The sequence below is a fragment of the Rhamphochromis sp. 'chilingali' genome (assembly GCF_963969265.1).
Source record: "Rhamphochromis sp. 'chilingali' genome assembly, chromosome: 4".
NCBI classification, from domain to species: Eukaryota; Metazoa; Chordata; class Actinopteri; order Cichliformes; family Cichlidae; genus Rhamphochromis; species Rhamphochromis sp. 'chilingali'.
Genome location: NC_137948.1, coordinates 12,562,053 through 12,577,689, shown reverse-complemented (window position 1 = coordinate 12,577,689; position 15,637 = coordinate 12,562,053). Strand labels below are relative to the sequence as shown.

At 38.6% G+C, this 15,637-nt stretch overlaps 2 protein-coding genes across 2 annotated transcripts; one reads left to right on the top strand and one right to left on the bottom strand.

The window, feature by feature from the left end:
- The first annotated feature begins 1,152 nt into the window (after positions 1–1,152).
- bbip1 (BBSome interacting protein 1) lies at positions 1,153–2,848 on the top strand. Its single transcript, XM_080879874.1, has 3 exons — positions 1,153–1,235; positions 1,580–1,644; positions 2,202–2,848. Exons 2-3 carry the CDS (start codon positions 1,599–1,601, stop codon positions 2,357–2,359), a joined length of 204 nt encoding a protein of 67 aa, XP_080736000.1. The 5' UTR covers positions 1,153–1,235; positions 1,580–1,598; the 3' UTR covers positions 2,360–2,848.
- pdcd4b (programmed cell death 4b) lies at positions 2,466–11,783 on the bottom strand. Its single transcript, XM_080879873.1, has 12 exons — positions 11,679–11,783; positions 11,114–11,219; positions 10,536–10,853; positions 8,608–8,702; positions 8,324–8,437; positions 7,944–8,165; positions 6,719–6,816; positions 4,960–5,074; positions 4,068–4,175; positions 3,774–3,884; positions 3,542–3,681; positions 2,466–3,447 (listed from the first exon to the last, which is right to left on the bottom strand). Exons 2-12 carry the CDS (start codon positions 11,154–11,156, stop codon positions 3,387–3,389), a joined length of 1,425 nt encoding a protein of 474 aa, XP_080735999.1. The 5' UTR covers positions 11,157–11,219; positions 11,679–11,783; the 3' UTR covers positions 2,466–3,386.
- Positions 11,784–15,637: the final 3,854 nt, after the last annotated feature.

The window sequence follows — 15,637 nt, the reverse complement described above, 5'->3', positions numbered from 1 at the left end:
ACAGTGAATACAATTTACAGATGACAGTGGAAATACACTGCTCAAAAAAATAAAATAAAAAAATAAAGGGAACACAAAAATAAGACATCCCAGATCAGAATGAATGAAATATTCTTATTAAATACTTTTTTTTTTTTACAAAGTTGAATGTGCTAACACCTGTGGATGTCGGGCCCTAATTTACATTGTGTTGTTTAAGTGTTCCCTTTATTTTTTTGAGCAGTTTATAAAAGATCCAAAACCCATCGTTGTGTTGAGTTTTTGTGTTGTATATATCAAACAACTTGTCTAGCTCTAAAAATATTTTTAGTTTCATATAGATCCTAAGTGAGAGTAGATCATTCTAGAACATATTTTCACTTCATGTTTATTGTGGCAATAAAAAATAAGAAGAAAGAGATTATGCACAGACAAAATCATCTATATATTTGTTGCAACCATGACATCCGTACTTGAGAGTGGTTATACTACAAACTAATAACGCTGTCAAGTATTCATTCAAAATTGTATTTTAAGGTACTCATTTTTTATATCCCACTGAAACATATATAAAATACTTGAAATATATACAAAACTCTGAAGGTGAAATAATGCTTTTCATCTGCAGTAATTTCCCCTGACAGATCTAATATTTTTTGTTTAAAAATGTGAGTACTCGACACACCCCTTAGCTATTTTCAAGCCAACCAGAAGCCATCTCTCTGCATATACAGAAACATTACCAACCTATATCAGTGCAATAAGTGCACATAATTATTTTCCTTCTCTGGCTGGTCCCTTTATGGTTCACCATAGTGGATCATCTGCCTCCATCACATCCTACGCCTAGCATCCTCTTCTGTCACACCAACTATGTCCTCCTTCACTACATCAACAAATCTTCTGGTCTTCTTTTCTTTACTCCTGCCTGGCAGCAGTCTTGTCTCTATAACTTTGTCTCCAATATGCTTAAACTCATCTACCTCTGCTCCTTACAGCTACACTGTCACACATGTGTCTCTCTCATCCATACACATGTTCTGTCCAAAAATAAAAGTACAAAAAGACGCTCAATGACCCTGTAAAGCCTGCTTCATAGCGTCAAACATTATTCAAGTTATTGAGTTTTGCTATTCTGCTAGCTGCCTATAGGTGCCAGTAAAACACTGTTCAAATTAAATAGACAACAGAAGAAAATCACGTGATTCTTGCGGACGCGTTGGCTTGACAACTGTAATCTTTACCTGGTGCTGAAGGTGAGAAAAAGATTTCCATTTTACACATGCCCGAGTGGGTGAATAGTATTGATTTGTTTATACTGTTGTGCATTGGTGAGACATTGTGTCTTTGGATTAGAGAGCGTTCGCTAAAAGCAAAGCTATCGTTAGTGTAGCTAGCTAGCTAGCACTGTGTACTGACCTGTGGCTAACCTTCTGACCAGTTTATTATAAACTATGTAATACCCACTATAAAACTTAACAGGCTCCTTGAATTTTGCATTCCCTCTCGAGCGGAGAGCATTTAATGATGCAAAAACTATTCGGAATTTATGAATATGTGTCAAAAAGTCGTGAAATGTCCAAATATGCTTACCTTTCAGCGAGCACTCAGAGGACACCATGCCAGAGATCAAATCAATATTCAGAGAAGTTCTGCCTAAACAAGGTTTGTACCAAAGCTATGTGGACAGCAGTAGTTACAAAAGGTTGTTTGTGTCTCTCAAGACAACACGTGAAGTGAACTGAAATTTCACAATAGCTTGGAGATTTAATCAAGATATGCTCTGTGGTCTCTCCTGAAAGTCTTTTCTGGCTTAAAAATATAATTCGGGTCAACATTTGGGACAATATTGCTTTTCTTTAGTTAAAGGTGTACGGGTTGTTAGTAAGAACAAGCTGTTCAGTGGCTCACAATCAGATGTGTAAGATGCCAGATTGGTAACTAGTTGACCAGATATCAAAAATATTGTTGAATTCTTCCGGAGTGGTTGAAAAGATATAAGTTTATAGATGTAGCATCGTATATTTGAAACTCCTTTAAATAGAACAGTAGCTCTGTTTGCAGTACTATAAAGGTTAAAGTGTAAAGAGAACATTTCTCACAGCTAATGTGCTGCAGACTTTTATGAGAAATAGCAGACATGCTAGGTTTTTACATAATATTTTCATTTATGCTTAAATTAAAATTTAATCATTTGTGGATTGTTTGAATGCACCTCACAGGACAGCTCTCCATGGAAGATGTCCCTACTATGGTTTTGTGTAAGCCAAAGCTGCTCCCACTCAAATCAGTCACCCTTGAGAAACTGGAGAAAATGCAAATGGAGGCTCAAGAGGCTGTTAAACAACAGGAACTGGCAATGAAGGAGCAACTACAGTAGATACCCAGTGAAGGATTGGAAAAAAACAAATGCCTAAACTGGCAAAAGTCCTTCAGATGGATCAAGCAAACACACTGATTCCAAGCACTGGAATGTATTTGTATGGACTTGGAGGGAATCTGGCGTTACAGAGTTAAAAAAAAAAAAAAAGTGTTTAATCCCTCTTTGTCCCTTATGAAAGTCTTGCTGTTCTGTGGTTATTGTTGAATGATCTATAGCATGGAATTAGCAAAGATTATATCTGTTACTTGCCAGTAGGGGTAGTGAGCTACTTAGGTACTACTTTAAAGTGTTATATTATCATTATTATTATTATTATATATTTCAGATAACTGCTTATTTAAGTTGCAGTATGCAGTTAGTACTGTGTGTTAAACAGACAAAAACAGATGAAATGATTTCATAGTGATTTAATCAACAATCAAGGAACGTCAGGGTGTCTCTCACACTCCTTATTCCCCAAATATAAAAATAAACACTCTTAACACACCACTTTGTGAAGTTACCTGATTGGTATTCGTTTTTGCACAGAACTCGTGCCACGGATGTGTGATTAAAGACTGAAAACCTAGCACAGCATAGAAACAGTAGCTAGTTTGGAAGCCAGTATTGCATTGAACCAACAAACTCTCTTTTATTTTATTTTTTTTTAATACATTTTTATAAAGCTCTTGACACAAACCAGTCATGTCAATACAAACACTGCTTTCTAGAAAACACAAAAGGAGTGGCAGTGAAAACAAGAAAATACTGTACAAAACAATGTGGAATGACTGACACGGAGAGGTGTGGCACTTTAAGAGCTAGCTTATGTAAATGTTTATATTGAAACACCTTGGAGAGAGTGATCTACTTTAGTTTCAATCACAAGTGCATTTTTGTTTAAATTACCCTTACCTCAATTTTGGAAATGTACCTTCTTTTGACCATTAGAAAGGAGAAAAAACATTTTTCAGGTACTTTGAAAAATATGCAAGTAAAAAAGTAGCTTTATGTTTTTTGGGGTAATATGGCACACAAAGTCTTCTCAGTAGCTTTCAAGTTTGACAACACCACCGTCTCCCTCGCTGACATACCTCTTACGGCCCCTGAGAGAAGATGAGAGCAACAACATGATTAACAAAAACAGAAGCACATCTCTGGAGACGAGTGTCAGATGTGTGTGAAAACCAGCGTGCTTACCGACAGGGACAGAGATCCCTCAACTTTACATCAATGATTCCCATGCTGAAGCTCTTGTCAACAAACTGCTCCAAGATAAAGTATGCACGAGGGACATCAATGTTGATCTCAGCGATGTCCATGTAAACTCTTTGGTAGCCCTACAAGAAAAAGACAACCATTTTACAGGGCTACAAAAAAAAAGAAAAAAAAAAAAAGCAGTGCATAATTCACACACCAGGTGGCACCATACCCTTCTCATTTGGTCCACAGTAATCACGGAGGACACAGAGAGTGACTTGAGTAGCTGCAGAACCATTTTGAAAGTTTTCTCTCCATTAGACTCCAACACCATCACTATCGCCTGCGAGAAACATTCACAATCCTGTGTTTAATTTAACTGAAGACCACACAATGCAACATTAAGGGTGTAAAGCTAAAGAAATCCCCTCAAAACAGATAAAATGTTTCAGTAGTTTTATAACATTTTACATTTAGACTGCATTTAATGTGTCTGCTGCTACATCAAATGTAGCCATGAATTTACCTCATAGGCAAACTCGTGATGGAAATGGGGAACCTCAAGATCTCTGAGGCATCGCTCAGCCTCCTTGCTGTCACCAGATAGGATGTACTCCTTCAGAAGAAGGTTCATCTGGCATGACAGAATACAAATGAGAATTTTTGTTATGGCAATATCCATACAGTAACAAAGAGCTACACAAAGAAAAACAAAACGCAAGTCTGCTGCCATCTGCTTTCCAATTTCACTTGAAAGTGATGAAAACAGACATTTTATGGTAAATGGCCTGTATTTGTATAGCGCTTTACTAGTCCCTAAGGACCCCAAAGCACTTTACACAACCAGTCATCCACCCATTCACACACTGGTGATGGCAAGCTACATTGTAGCCACAGCCACCCTGGGGCGCACTGACAGAGGCGAGGCTGCCGGACACTGGCGCCACCGGGCCCTCTGACGGCCACCAGTAGGCAACAGGTGAAGTGTCTTGCCCCAAGGACACAACGACCGAGACTGTCCGAGCCGGGGCTCGAACCGGCAACCTTCCGATTACAAGGCGAACTCCCAACTCTTGAGCCACGATCGCCCATGTGCCCATTTTACACACAACTGCTCAAAAGTTGTGAAAAGTTTTTTTGGGATACTTTTACTTCACCAATTCCTCGCTTTCAGACCTCTTAACGTTTCTCCCACATATGACTGCTATTTTGAAAACAACAACGAGACCAGGCAGGACCGGTTCATCAACATGGCACGGTTTGCATTTTAGGAAGAAGTTCTACAACCCCCCAAATACATGATGAAGACTGTACAGTGCTGCTTCAATTTTATTCGAGCTTTATAATAAGAACCAATTACAATTCAGAAAAACTGCTTTCATTTCAGAGTGTACTTGATTCTGCTTCATATAACCTACCTCTTTGATGAGCTGTATGACTGGTTGCTGGCCTCCACCTGTCCCCCATTGGCTATCTATGCGAAGCCCACCCATACTCATCTTCAGTAGCACAGCTGCTCGGTCCAGAGCCGCCCTGAGAAGAAAGCGATACACACAAGGTTTATAAAACTTTAACCTAAACTCTCTCTCCTTGTTTTGGAGAGTTGCTTGTAATGTTTAAAAGAGGTGGTGCCTGAGTAGAGCGTGCTGGAGTCAACACACATGATGCACACTTCCTCATTGGGAACTTTAAATCCTCTACCCTCAATCTACATTTCTCCAAATAGCAAGCTAGCAAGGAAAATTGGACATTTGCATTCTTAGATACAAATTAGACAGGCAACATGTAGTACAAACTCTTAACAAGAAGAAGGAAAAAAAAGAAAAAAAAGAAAAAAAAAAAAAAAAGAAGAAGAGTCCTGCAACAGATGGTCTGGTCCTAACAGAGCCCTGATCACAAAAAACAAGAGTCAGTCTGGGATTACATAAAAACATGGGCACTGAGGCAGTCTTCATTCAACCAACCTGCCCCAAACACCTTGTACACTGTGAGAACTGGTGCAGTTTCAAAAGCAAATCATGATCCCAACATTTTATTTTTATTAGATATTGTTTTGTTGTCCTTTTTTATAAATGCACACTTTTATTCAGTTTCTAGATAAACAATATAAATGGCAATATTTTTGAAAGCATCCTCACATCACTGGCAAAAACGTTTTAAACAATACTGTTCGTGTTAACCTGCTGCTCTCCAATTAGAGGACAACAAGAACAGCTGATCACAAGGCTAAACTAAATCCTCTTTTCTCATGAATCACATTGACTTATTGCATTATTCCAACAGCTATAATTACCCTGATCTCTCAAAATGCAAATGGTGCAGACAAACATGTAACTAACCATTAAAGCAATATAATAAAAGCAACCTATTGTGGGTTTGAAATCAGTTTATTGCTAAAAGATCTGGCTATATATGAAGACATTTTTAATTTCTGTGAAAAAACACAAAACAAACTTATTCCTTTTTGACTCCATGAACTTTTTAAAAACAAAGTTAATGATTTGGACATCTTTGTGCCATTTAAAAAAACAATAATAAAAAACAAAATTTTCAACCGTCCATCCTAACTATTACCCCACATAGGCTACAGCTGGCAAATATTATGAGTTTCAAGAGATTTATACAAATTTATTTTCTGAGACAGAAAAAAAAAACAAAAACATTTTTGCTATCATTTTATTCGAGCTCCAGAGTAAAACCCAAAGAAAATTTTTGTAAAATATTTACTGCCTATTTATTTAGCAAACTTTGATCTAACCCAAAATCTGAAATACAGATTTTGTATACAGTTTTTCGTATAGAATTACATATGGTATAGCTAAAATACAAACTTAACATGTACCCTGATCCTTTCAACAGAAATTATTACGCTCATTATTATTTATAGTTAGGTGCTCATATTTAACATGGTCAACGTTTAAAATAATGAGGTCAGTGTATGAACAAGTAATCCCTGTGAGCCAAAAGCTTCAGACTCGCCAGATTAATTGCTCTGTTTCTGACGGCAGAGAAATGTTCCTAATGTGGTAATACCAGGCCAACAGCTCCCCACCTACTGCCACAAACCTTCTGTTTGCTAAGGCTAGCAAATTAGAAGAGATTATTTAAAGGGAGAAAGAATAAAACTCCTTGTTTCATCATGCTAAGCTATTGTGGTGGAGTCCAAGAATGACATACCTTGCATATTCACAGTCAACTTTTCCTTTGTAGCCTTCGATGTAGGTCTTTGATAATATTTGGTCACTTACAGCTCGTGCAATGAATTGACCCACCAACTAAAAGAGAGATACAAAGATGGGAAAAAAGCAAATAATTTTAAACACTCTTGCACCATGTTCCTGTTTCTTAGAGCTGCTAACCCACTAAATCAGGAGATATGATTGGCTGGTCATTTATTTTCGGCATAAATAAAGTCGGCTTTCCACAGCCTGCAACAATAAGATTATTCGTAGTTTACAAGCTTCAGTTTGGAGGCCCCACAAAAACACTGACTGGACAGATGACTGACTGTTGCTTCACTTGCACGTGTCTCTTTGTTTACAGTAGTGTGAGCACGTGTATGAGGAAAATGAAAGAGCTGCCTTTGCTCTTCTGGCCTCCACAAAGCCTGGGCTCACTGTTGCTCATTGTTCCTGTACAGACAAGAGGCAGCTACATCTCAGCTGACCCACTGCTGTGTCTAGACCGACAGGCAAATGAGGAGTAAGGGGGCGTGTGCGGGCTTGTGTGTGAAACTGAGAGAGCGAAAGCGCGAAGGGAAGGAAGTGGGGGCAGGGCGCTATCATAATGTCCCTTTAAACCCACTGAGAATTTGGAGAGTGGGACAGACATGACCAGCGAGACCCAATGAGATGGCGAGAGGAGGGGTGCGGGGGGGAAGTACGCAGAATAACCCTTTTAGCGTCCTTTGCTGAGCTTGCTTTTTGCGAGCACAGTTAGACAATAGCCACAGATCTCATGTCTGTGCAGGCCGAAAGGGAAAGAGCTCTAAAAAACACACCGGCTCTCTCTCGCACACCAACACACAAGAAAAAAAAAAGAAAAGAAAAACCCCACAGCGTTGTTCCCCTGTGCTCAACCACAAGCTATGTTAACACTTCAAACAAAAAGCATACTTCTAGCTGACGAGTGTTAAAACTGTTATCTTCTTTAAAGGGACTGACTTGAAATAATTATTCTTCAGGAAGTCAGTTTGTTAAATGTCCTTTACCACTTGTTTTATCTCGATTATCTTGCTCCAATTATCGCTGAAAGCCAGAATTATAACTGAAGTTCTTTTGTTTAACTGCAAAGACCTAGTTTGGACTCATATCCTCAAGAAACAAGTAACTAGAAAACACACAAACAGAATAAGTTGCTATCTGGGGACTAAGTATACACACATTTGTCTCCAAACACTCACCTGAGCAGCCCCAGGTGTGTCTAGTACCAAATCAGGCAACTCTCTGAGGAGTTTGTCAAATGACTTTTCCATGTCGCCGTGGGATAAAACAGGCCCACAAAGGTCAGCCAGCAGCCTGGAGGTGAGCTCTCGGTGGCTGGCTTTGGCCTCCAGGGCCAGTGCTACAGCCAGTGAGGGCACCACGCTCCGCATAGGCCCCAGGTTCAGCTCTGCAAGCAGCTCCTGGAAAAGGAAAAGGACACCAACTTGTCTTAGAATTCATGGTTGTGTTAATATCAGTTTTTTTTTTTTTTTTTTATTGTGTGTTGATCTCAGCTTCTGTAATAGAGTAGCTCACCTCAACTGCCAGTATGCATCTACATTAACTTGGTAACACTCACCGCTACTTCATTTGTGTCTCCATGTTCAAAATACTCTTGCACTATGGGGGTAACAGTCTTCTCGAAGTCCCTTTCATCCAACGGGGGGACCACCGTCTCATACACACAGTTTTCCTGACAAAGCAGAATCGCACTTCAGTCACACTTGTTTGTGGAACATGTATCCTTTTTTTTTTTTACATTTGTAGAAGAGCCTGTGTTAATAATAATAATAATAATAATAATAATAATAATAATAATAATAATAATAATAATAATCCAGGTGATGTCAGCACAACAATTACCTGATCTTCATCATAGTTGGGGTCTCTTTCATCTACTGCCTCTGGTTCATAAACTTCACCAGATCTGCCCCATACACCTTTTCCTCCAGCCCCACCTGGAGACAAAGGGCAGTGACAATATGAATTGTGATGCGTGACATTGTCAAAGTGCTTTCTTTTTCTCTTTTAAAAGCTTTAGTGCCCCACATGTAGTGGCAAATCTTATTGTTTCATTATCAAGTGTACAAACAGGTTTGACAACAGGACTGAATTTAGTCATAAGCTTAAAATGTGAAATGCATTTGGTGCTCTACTTTGAACTAAAACAGCTACTGATACTTCATTTACTGCATGTTTCCTGAATATCCTGACTTGCTTTGGTCATAGAGTACAAACTTCCTTTAAGAAATGGGCTTCTAGTCATAAAAAAAAGGGAAAAATACTCTTGTTTTTCCATTAGCATTTAGTCTAAATTTAATCAATCTGTCTGCATAATTTGTACCAATCCAAAAATCACTTCACTCCAGTCAAGTTCCTGTATGTTACATGCATCACTGTGTTGGTATATGGGGGTCTACTCGCTAAATACTCCCTATGCAGATACATGCAGAGAACTGAAGCTGCTGCCAACATGCTTCCCAGGCTACATTTTCTGTGTAGACACAAGCAGCAAACATCTGCCAGTTCTGAGGTCAGCACTGGCAGATTGCAGACGGTTTAAGAAGCTGAATGCCAAAGCAGCTTGTGAGACATCCCTTAAAACCTCCATTAGTCTCCCACCCAGTATGTGGCATACGACATGTCACTATATTTAGCAGAGTCCACCTTGGTTGTGAAAACCGCCAAGCTTTAGCATTTAAACATTACACTTTTTCCAAACCTTAAATGCATAAAATTTTCATGCAGGAAAGCTACAAGCTCAAATTGCCAGGCTCTGATAGTGTGGCAGTTCTGTTACGCAATCGAGGAAAAAAAAGAAAGAGAAACAAAAGAGGGCAGGCTCTGCGCAGGGAGAAACTAGACATGCCCATGGGGAGAGTCAAGTGCCTGAACTGTACTGCAGTCTGCAGGGACACATACTGTAACCGAGAACTGTATGCTGACATCACTGAAGATCTGCAGCGAGAGGTGGCCGAAGGATTGGAAAATGCTGACACTTTGCTAAACTCTCATCTACTTATAGATCAACAGTTATCTATACAACCTATACAAGAGGCAAAACGTTGGCAGGTCAGAGAAGCCATTATGCAACATTTCCAGCTGATTGAAAAAATTATATTTTCAATAGCATAATTATCTATAGCGTTAATGTTGCTTTACACCCAAATAGATAGACAACAAAAACACGGGAAATCAGATGCTCTATAAGCCTTGTGACTGTAACTTTAAACAGCACCTGTGCATCCAATAGTTATCTTAAAGATGGACTATTCATGTCACATCCTGTGCATTAATATCAACAACGAAAGCAGTTAGTGGTACATTATACACAAAATGGTACCAGGATTGTTTTTATTTTAACCTTCTCACAACAAAAAAAAATAAATAAATTAGACCTCCTATTAACAAAACTAGTTACAACGAACGATTATGTTACAATGCTATTTTTGGGGAAGGGGGGCATTCACCATTCTGCAAAGAAGCCTGGAAATTTCCAGAAAGGCTTGGCTGAGCAGATGACAAGGGGAAAAAAAGGATACAAGTGAGTCGGAGCCATTTGTTTACTTGTTAATTGGTTTATGGCTTCCATAAAATAAAAACAACAACGACGACAACAACAACAAGAATGGATGACAGCACTACATGAATGTGTGGATGTAGCACCTTCCCTTTGAAGTCCGGGAATCTGAAATACAAATGGCTCTTTGATAAACATTCACATGCCTTTGATAACGACCGTGCTTTGGTTACAACTGTGCTACGTTCTTCATTTAATAATATGCTCTTACCTTTCTTTGGGAGGCCTCTGCCCTTCCCGAGCCGGGACTTTCTGTCTAACAGCTTGCTCTTGGGACTTGTGGGTGCCACTGAAGTTCCCCTAACCACATCTCCATTATCGCTGAGCGAGTCCCCCCTGCCAGAGTCCCTGGAGGAGTTCTTCCTCAGCCTCCGCTTGGCCTTGGCCTTCAGACGTGCCTCATGGATGCTGTTGCTAGAGGAGGCCACCCAGTTGCCATTGATCTCGTTGTTAATATTTTTATTAGCGATAATGAAACCTCCATTGTCTTCCTCCCCAGATACAAAAGAGTCACTCAGGTCTCCAATCTCTGTTGGTTTACAAGAGAAAATTGTGGTGAGTTCGTGTTTGGTTTGATTTGATTGACAATATGCATGCATGCAGTTAATTTCTATCTGCACTTAAACACAGACTACAGCTGAGGGGGCGTAAAAAAAGTAACCGAATCTGTACACAGTGCAAGATAACATACTTTCACCCACTTCCGCATGAAAAAAAACCCCCACTGCCCCACATCCTATCCAGCTGATGAAGCACAATACTTAAATGGCTCTAAATGCTCACACTTACCCACGGGGTTTGCGTTCAGCCAGGCCTCGCAGTCAGCTGCCATGATTTACAGTAGAAAAGAAGCTTTTGCGACAGAACGGCGCAAAAACAGAATTTCAAGCGATACCTGCAATAACGAACAAGAAACTGTCACCTTATGTGTGGACGTGCGTCGATAACAAGCCCAGACAAGATTCAGTAACACCACGCCTCCCCCCTCCCCCTGTTCATTCAAAGTCGCACTGTTGATAAACAATGCCTAACGCTACATTAGCTTAAATATTCACTGCTAGGAGATGTAACTGCTTTAAAAATCTATCTCCGTGCGCGTATCAACGAATAAAACGCCCACACCGTCCAATATCCGCACTTTTGTAGGCGTTTTATGCGTCGCTAACGGTTATCTAGCTCTTCTTCTCGAAGCCCGAACGCCAATTAAACATAATGTCAAATTGCAAAGTCGCGAGCTCGTTCTCCATCTTGAAATACATCTATAAAATCCTAATATCTTTATATACGCTGTCATATAAATCACAGCATTGGAGGAAAGGAAAAAAAAAAAAACAACAACAGAAAAATCTCCGACCGTCTGCTGTGTCCAAGCTCCAAACTGTGACACGAACACTGTTGTTTTTGTTTTACTGACAGGTAACGCTGGCACTTAGGCCAATGTTTTTCCTTTGCTCATTGGCTGGGGGAAAGGTTTTTTAAAGAAAGAGCCAATCAGCATGCAACACGGATTTCCTTCTCGCAATTTCTGTGAGGCCCGTGTGCTTTATTAAGTGCTGCCCTCTGTCGGCGATGTCGCGGAGCTGCACTTTCTATACATAGAAGTCATTTATTGGCAAAAATGGCATGTACTGGCAGCTGCAACATGCAGGTTTCCAAAAATAATAATAATAAAGCTATGGTCTTATTGACGTTACATTATCGATAGCCTAGGATAAGACATTATTAAAATATAAACTATTTGTGTGGTACTTTATACATTTATATTTGTATTTTTTTTTAAATAAAGATTAAAGTATATGTCTAAATTTATATAAATGTCTTTTATTTTCACCAAAATCGTCTAAAATCAATAATGGAGGAAGAATATTGAGATGCTAGTGCTAAAACTTTTGCTTATTCCATCACTAATTGCTAAACCAGCATGTAGGCATGTGTAAAGTATGACATACAAGGGCAATTTTAACAAAATAGCTGCCACATATCTTCAATCAAATCAAAAGCATTCCTTTATTCATTCATCCACTGCACCTTCCCCACCAACCTCCTTAATTTTTTATTTTTGACAGTTTGTAATGCAAAATATGCATAAATTCTCTACCATTAAATGGCCCTTCTTCCTCATCAACCTCTCTATGTATCACAGAGAGTGATGAAAAAGAGCATAAGGCTGTGGTGGACAACTTGGTCACAAGGAGTGAGTAAAACCATCTGCATCTTAATGTGGCAAACACTAAACACTAAAAAGTGGTTGTGGATGAGGTAGCCACGAACACCAGTGACCCTTCTTTTCATCCACTGGGTCTGTGTGGAGAAAGTAGATGATTACAAATACTTTGGTGTTCATGACAATAAACTGGACTTCATCAAAAACACAGAAGGCCTCTGTTTCTATTTTCAGAGATGACTGAGCTCCTTTTACAGCTGTTCAGGATCTTTTATGAGTTTGTGCTGGACAGTACCATGCTCTTTGCTGTTGTGTGCTAGGGCATTACACTGAGTGTGGTGGAAAAATAACAGATTCAGTACACTAATCCGAATGCCAGTACCGTTGTGGGTGTGGAGCTTGACTGTCTGACAGAGGCTTCAGAAAGGAGGAGGCTATCCAAGTTACAGTCAGTATTGGAGAGTCTGCAAAATGTGGCCACCAGACTTTATAATTCACATTTATAATTCCTTACTTTCATTTCTGAACATAAAAATTGGTTTAAGTGATTGAATGTTATACTTGTTCTGGCTAAGATTTGAGTGTAGAAACATGAATTCATTTTATATGGCTAATAAATACCAATATAATTTTTAGTTTTAAACAAGACTGTGACAGCTTTCAAAAAATGTGTTATGTTTTTTATTGTTGGTTTTTTTTTCATGTCAGGTGGTCTAATAAATTTATTACGTACTGTATATCTCACTTCCAGTTTCTAGTTCCAGACCTATTGATATAAAGGGATGATGCATTACTTTAACAAAAACGTTTTGTATGTTAACACCAGTTACATTGGGACAACTGATGTTTAATTGATATTAAAAACTGATTTTTTTCCACCATGGCAATATTATACTTAATTTAATGTAATGATAATTTCACTAAACGTTATAAAAAAAATACATGTAGTTGAAAAGTGGGGTACATGGCCAATCTTCCATTTTTAAAATTGGTATTTTAAGTGAATAACTAAAATTCTGAAAACCTCATGTATGAACAAACTTAAATTATCATTACAACATTTTCATTATAAGGTCACTCAAAAGGATTTTTGCAATTGACAGCATTTCCAGTTTTTGTAGTGCGATCCGGATTTTTGCATATTGTGAGTAACCAGCAGATTCAAATTTATCACAGTAAACAAATAATGATGAAATAAAAAACACGCATCTGCATTTAAAAACTTTCTCTGGGTTTTACATTTCTGTTTACAGCAGTAGATTTATTGCAGAATTACATGGATGTAGTGGGGGTTTTTTTTGCCTCAACACTTGGTGGAGCTCTTTCACAGCGCTGCCTTTCAAGGTTATTACACACAAAAAAGCTGCTAAAGCAAAATGATCGAATCTGTTTTTTGTTCAAGAAAGGAAGATGGCTAATTTGAGACATTCACATGGTTTATTCAAGTGTTTTCCATCAAAAAGTCAAGAAGTCTGTCAAAGAAAAATAATACTATATTGCTGAAGTCACAGGATCAGTATTCACAGTATACAAAAACAGAGTGTGAGCTTGATAATCCCTCCGTAACAAATTGTCGTAACATGAAACAGTTCATGTTTAAGTTAAACACATGGTCCAGTTGAAGTTTCATATCTAAGGCATTACATGTCTTGGCAAATATGACTGGGATTGTCCTATGAATTACATTCAACATAAAAGAGAAAATAAAGATCTTTTGTATCACTGAAACATTATTAATCTAAAGGACGTATAGTCGTATAGTTGAAAGGAGGTGATCCATCGGTGTTGACTAATTATAGGCCAATATCAAATTTGTGTGTTTTATCCAAAATCCTGGAATCTCTAGTTTGTGACCAGTTGAAAGAGTTTTTGTACTCTAATGATATTGTCTCCAAATTTCAGTCAGGCTTCAGGAAAAAACACAGTACTAACACTGCCACTATGAAAGTGATAAATGATATTATTGTGGCACTTGATAAGAAATTGTACTGTGCGTCACTCTTTATTGACCTCTCAAAAGCTTTTGACACTGTTGATCATGCAGTCCTAAAAAACAGACTGCTCAGCCTTGGATTGTCAGAACATGCATTAGCGTGGTTCTCAAATTATCTGAAAAATAGAACCCAGTGCATTAAACTTGAAGGTCTTTGTTCTAAATTTGTTGCTGTCCACAAGGGGGTGCCACAGGGCTCAGTTTTGGGTCCCCTTCTGTTCCTTTTATATATCAATGACTTGGGTCAAAATGTCTCAGACACAAATTTGCATTTTTATGCTGACGACACAGTTATTTACTGTTATGGATCATCTCTTGCTCAGGCCATTGAAACTTTACAGAAAGCCTTTGTTGCTTTCCAGCATTCACTTATTCAGCTAAAATTAGTTCTCAATGCTGACAAGACTAAGCTAATGTTGTTTTCCAAGTCAAAGAAGGTCCCGGAGCCTATTCCAGTGGTGTCCACCCTTGAAGGAAATGTCATAGAGATAGTTCATGAATATAAATACCTTGGTGTCTGGATTGATGACTCCTTCACCTTTAAACCACATATAGAGAGACTAGTAAAGAAACTGAGACTTAAACTTCGTTTTTTCTTCCGTAATAAACAGTGCTTTTCTTTTGCAGTAAAAAAACGTCTTGTCACTGCAACCTTTTTATCTGTGTTAGATTATGGTGACATTCTGTATATGAACGCTTCTTCTTCATGTCTTCTAATGTTGGACACGATGTATCATGCTTCCTTGAGGTTTATTACCAATTGTAAATACCTGACCCATCACTGTGATTTGTACTTAAGAGTAAAATGGCCTTCTTTGGCCATTAGAAGACAGGGGCATTGGTACACTTTTATTTACAAAGCTATGCTTGGATTGCTGCCTCCTTATATTTGTACTTTGGTCACAAGGACAAATAGTGGTTCTTACTCCTTGCGCTCAAATGATCAGCTGCTGTTGTCTGTTCCCCTTGTCCGCACAGAGCTGGGTAAGAAAGCCTTTGTCCACTCTGCGCCTTTTTCATGGAACATGTTACAGAAAGACTGGAAACTAACTGAATTGTTGTCTTTAAATGTTTTTAAAACTAAACTCAAAGGCCTACAGGCTGCCTCAATAATGTGTAATTGTTTTGTGTAATTTTAACTTTGTTTGTTCGTATG

Excerpts from the sequence above, each read along its gene's own strand:
- bbip1 (XM_080879874.1), top strand. The coding sequence starts at position 1,599 with ATGCCAGAGATCAAATCAATATTCAGAGAAGTTCTGCCTAAACAAG. Across the intron at positions 1,645-2,201 it reads AGAAGTTCTGCCTAAACAAG|GACAGCTCTCCATGGAAGAT; the intron begins GTTTGTACCAAA and ends TGCACCTCACAG.
- pdcd4b (XM_080879873.1), bottom strand. The coding sequence starts at position 11,156 with ATGGCAGCTGACTGCGAGGCCTGGCTGAACGCAAACCCCGTGG. Across the intron at positions 8,438-8,607 it reads CCAACTATGATGAAGATCAG|GAAAACTGTGTGTATGAGAC; the intron begins GTAATTGTTGTG and ends CTGCTTTGTCAG. Across the intron at positions 3,885-4,067 it reads ATCACGAGTTTGCCTATGAG|GCGATAGTGATGGTGTTGGA; the intron begins GTAAATTCATGG and ends TGTTTCTCGCAG.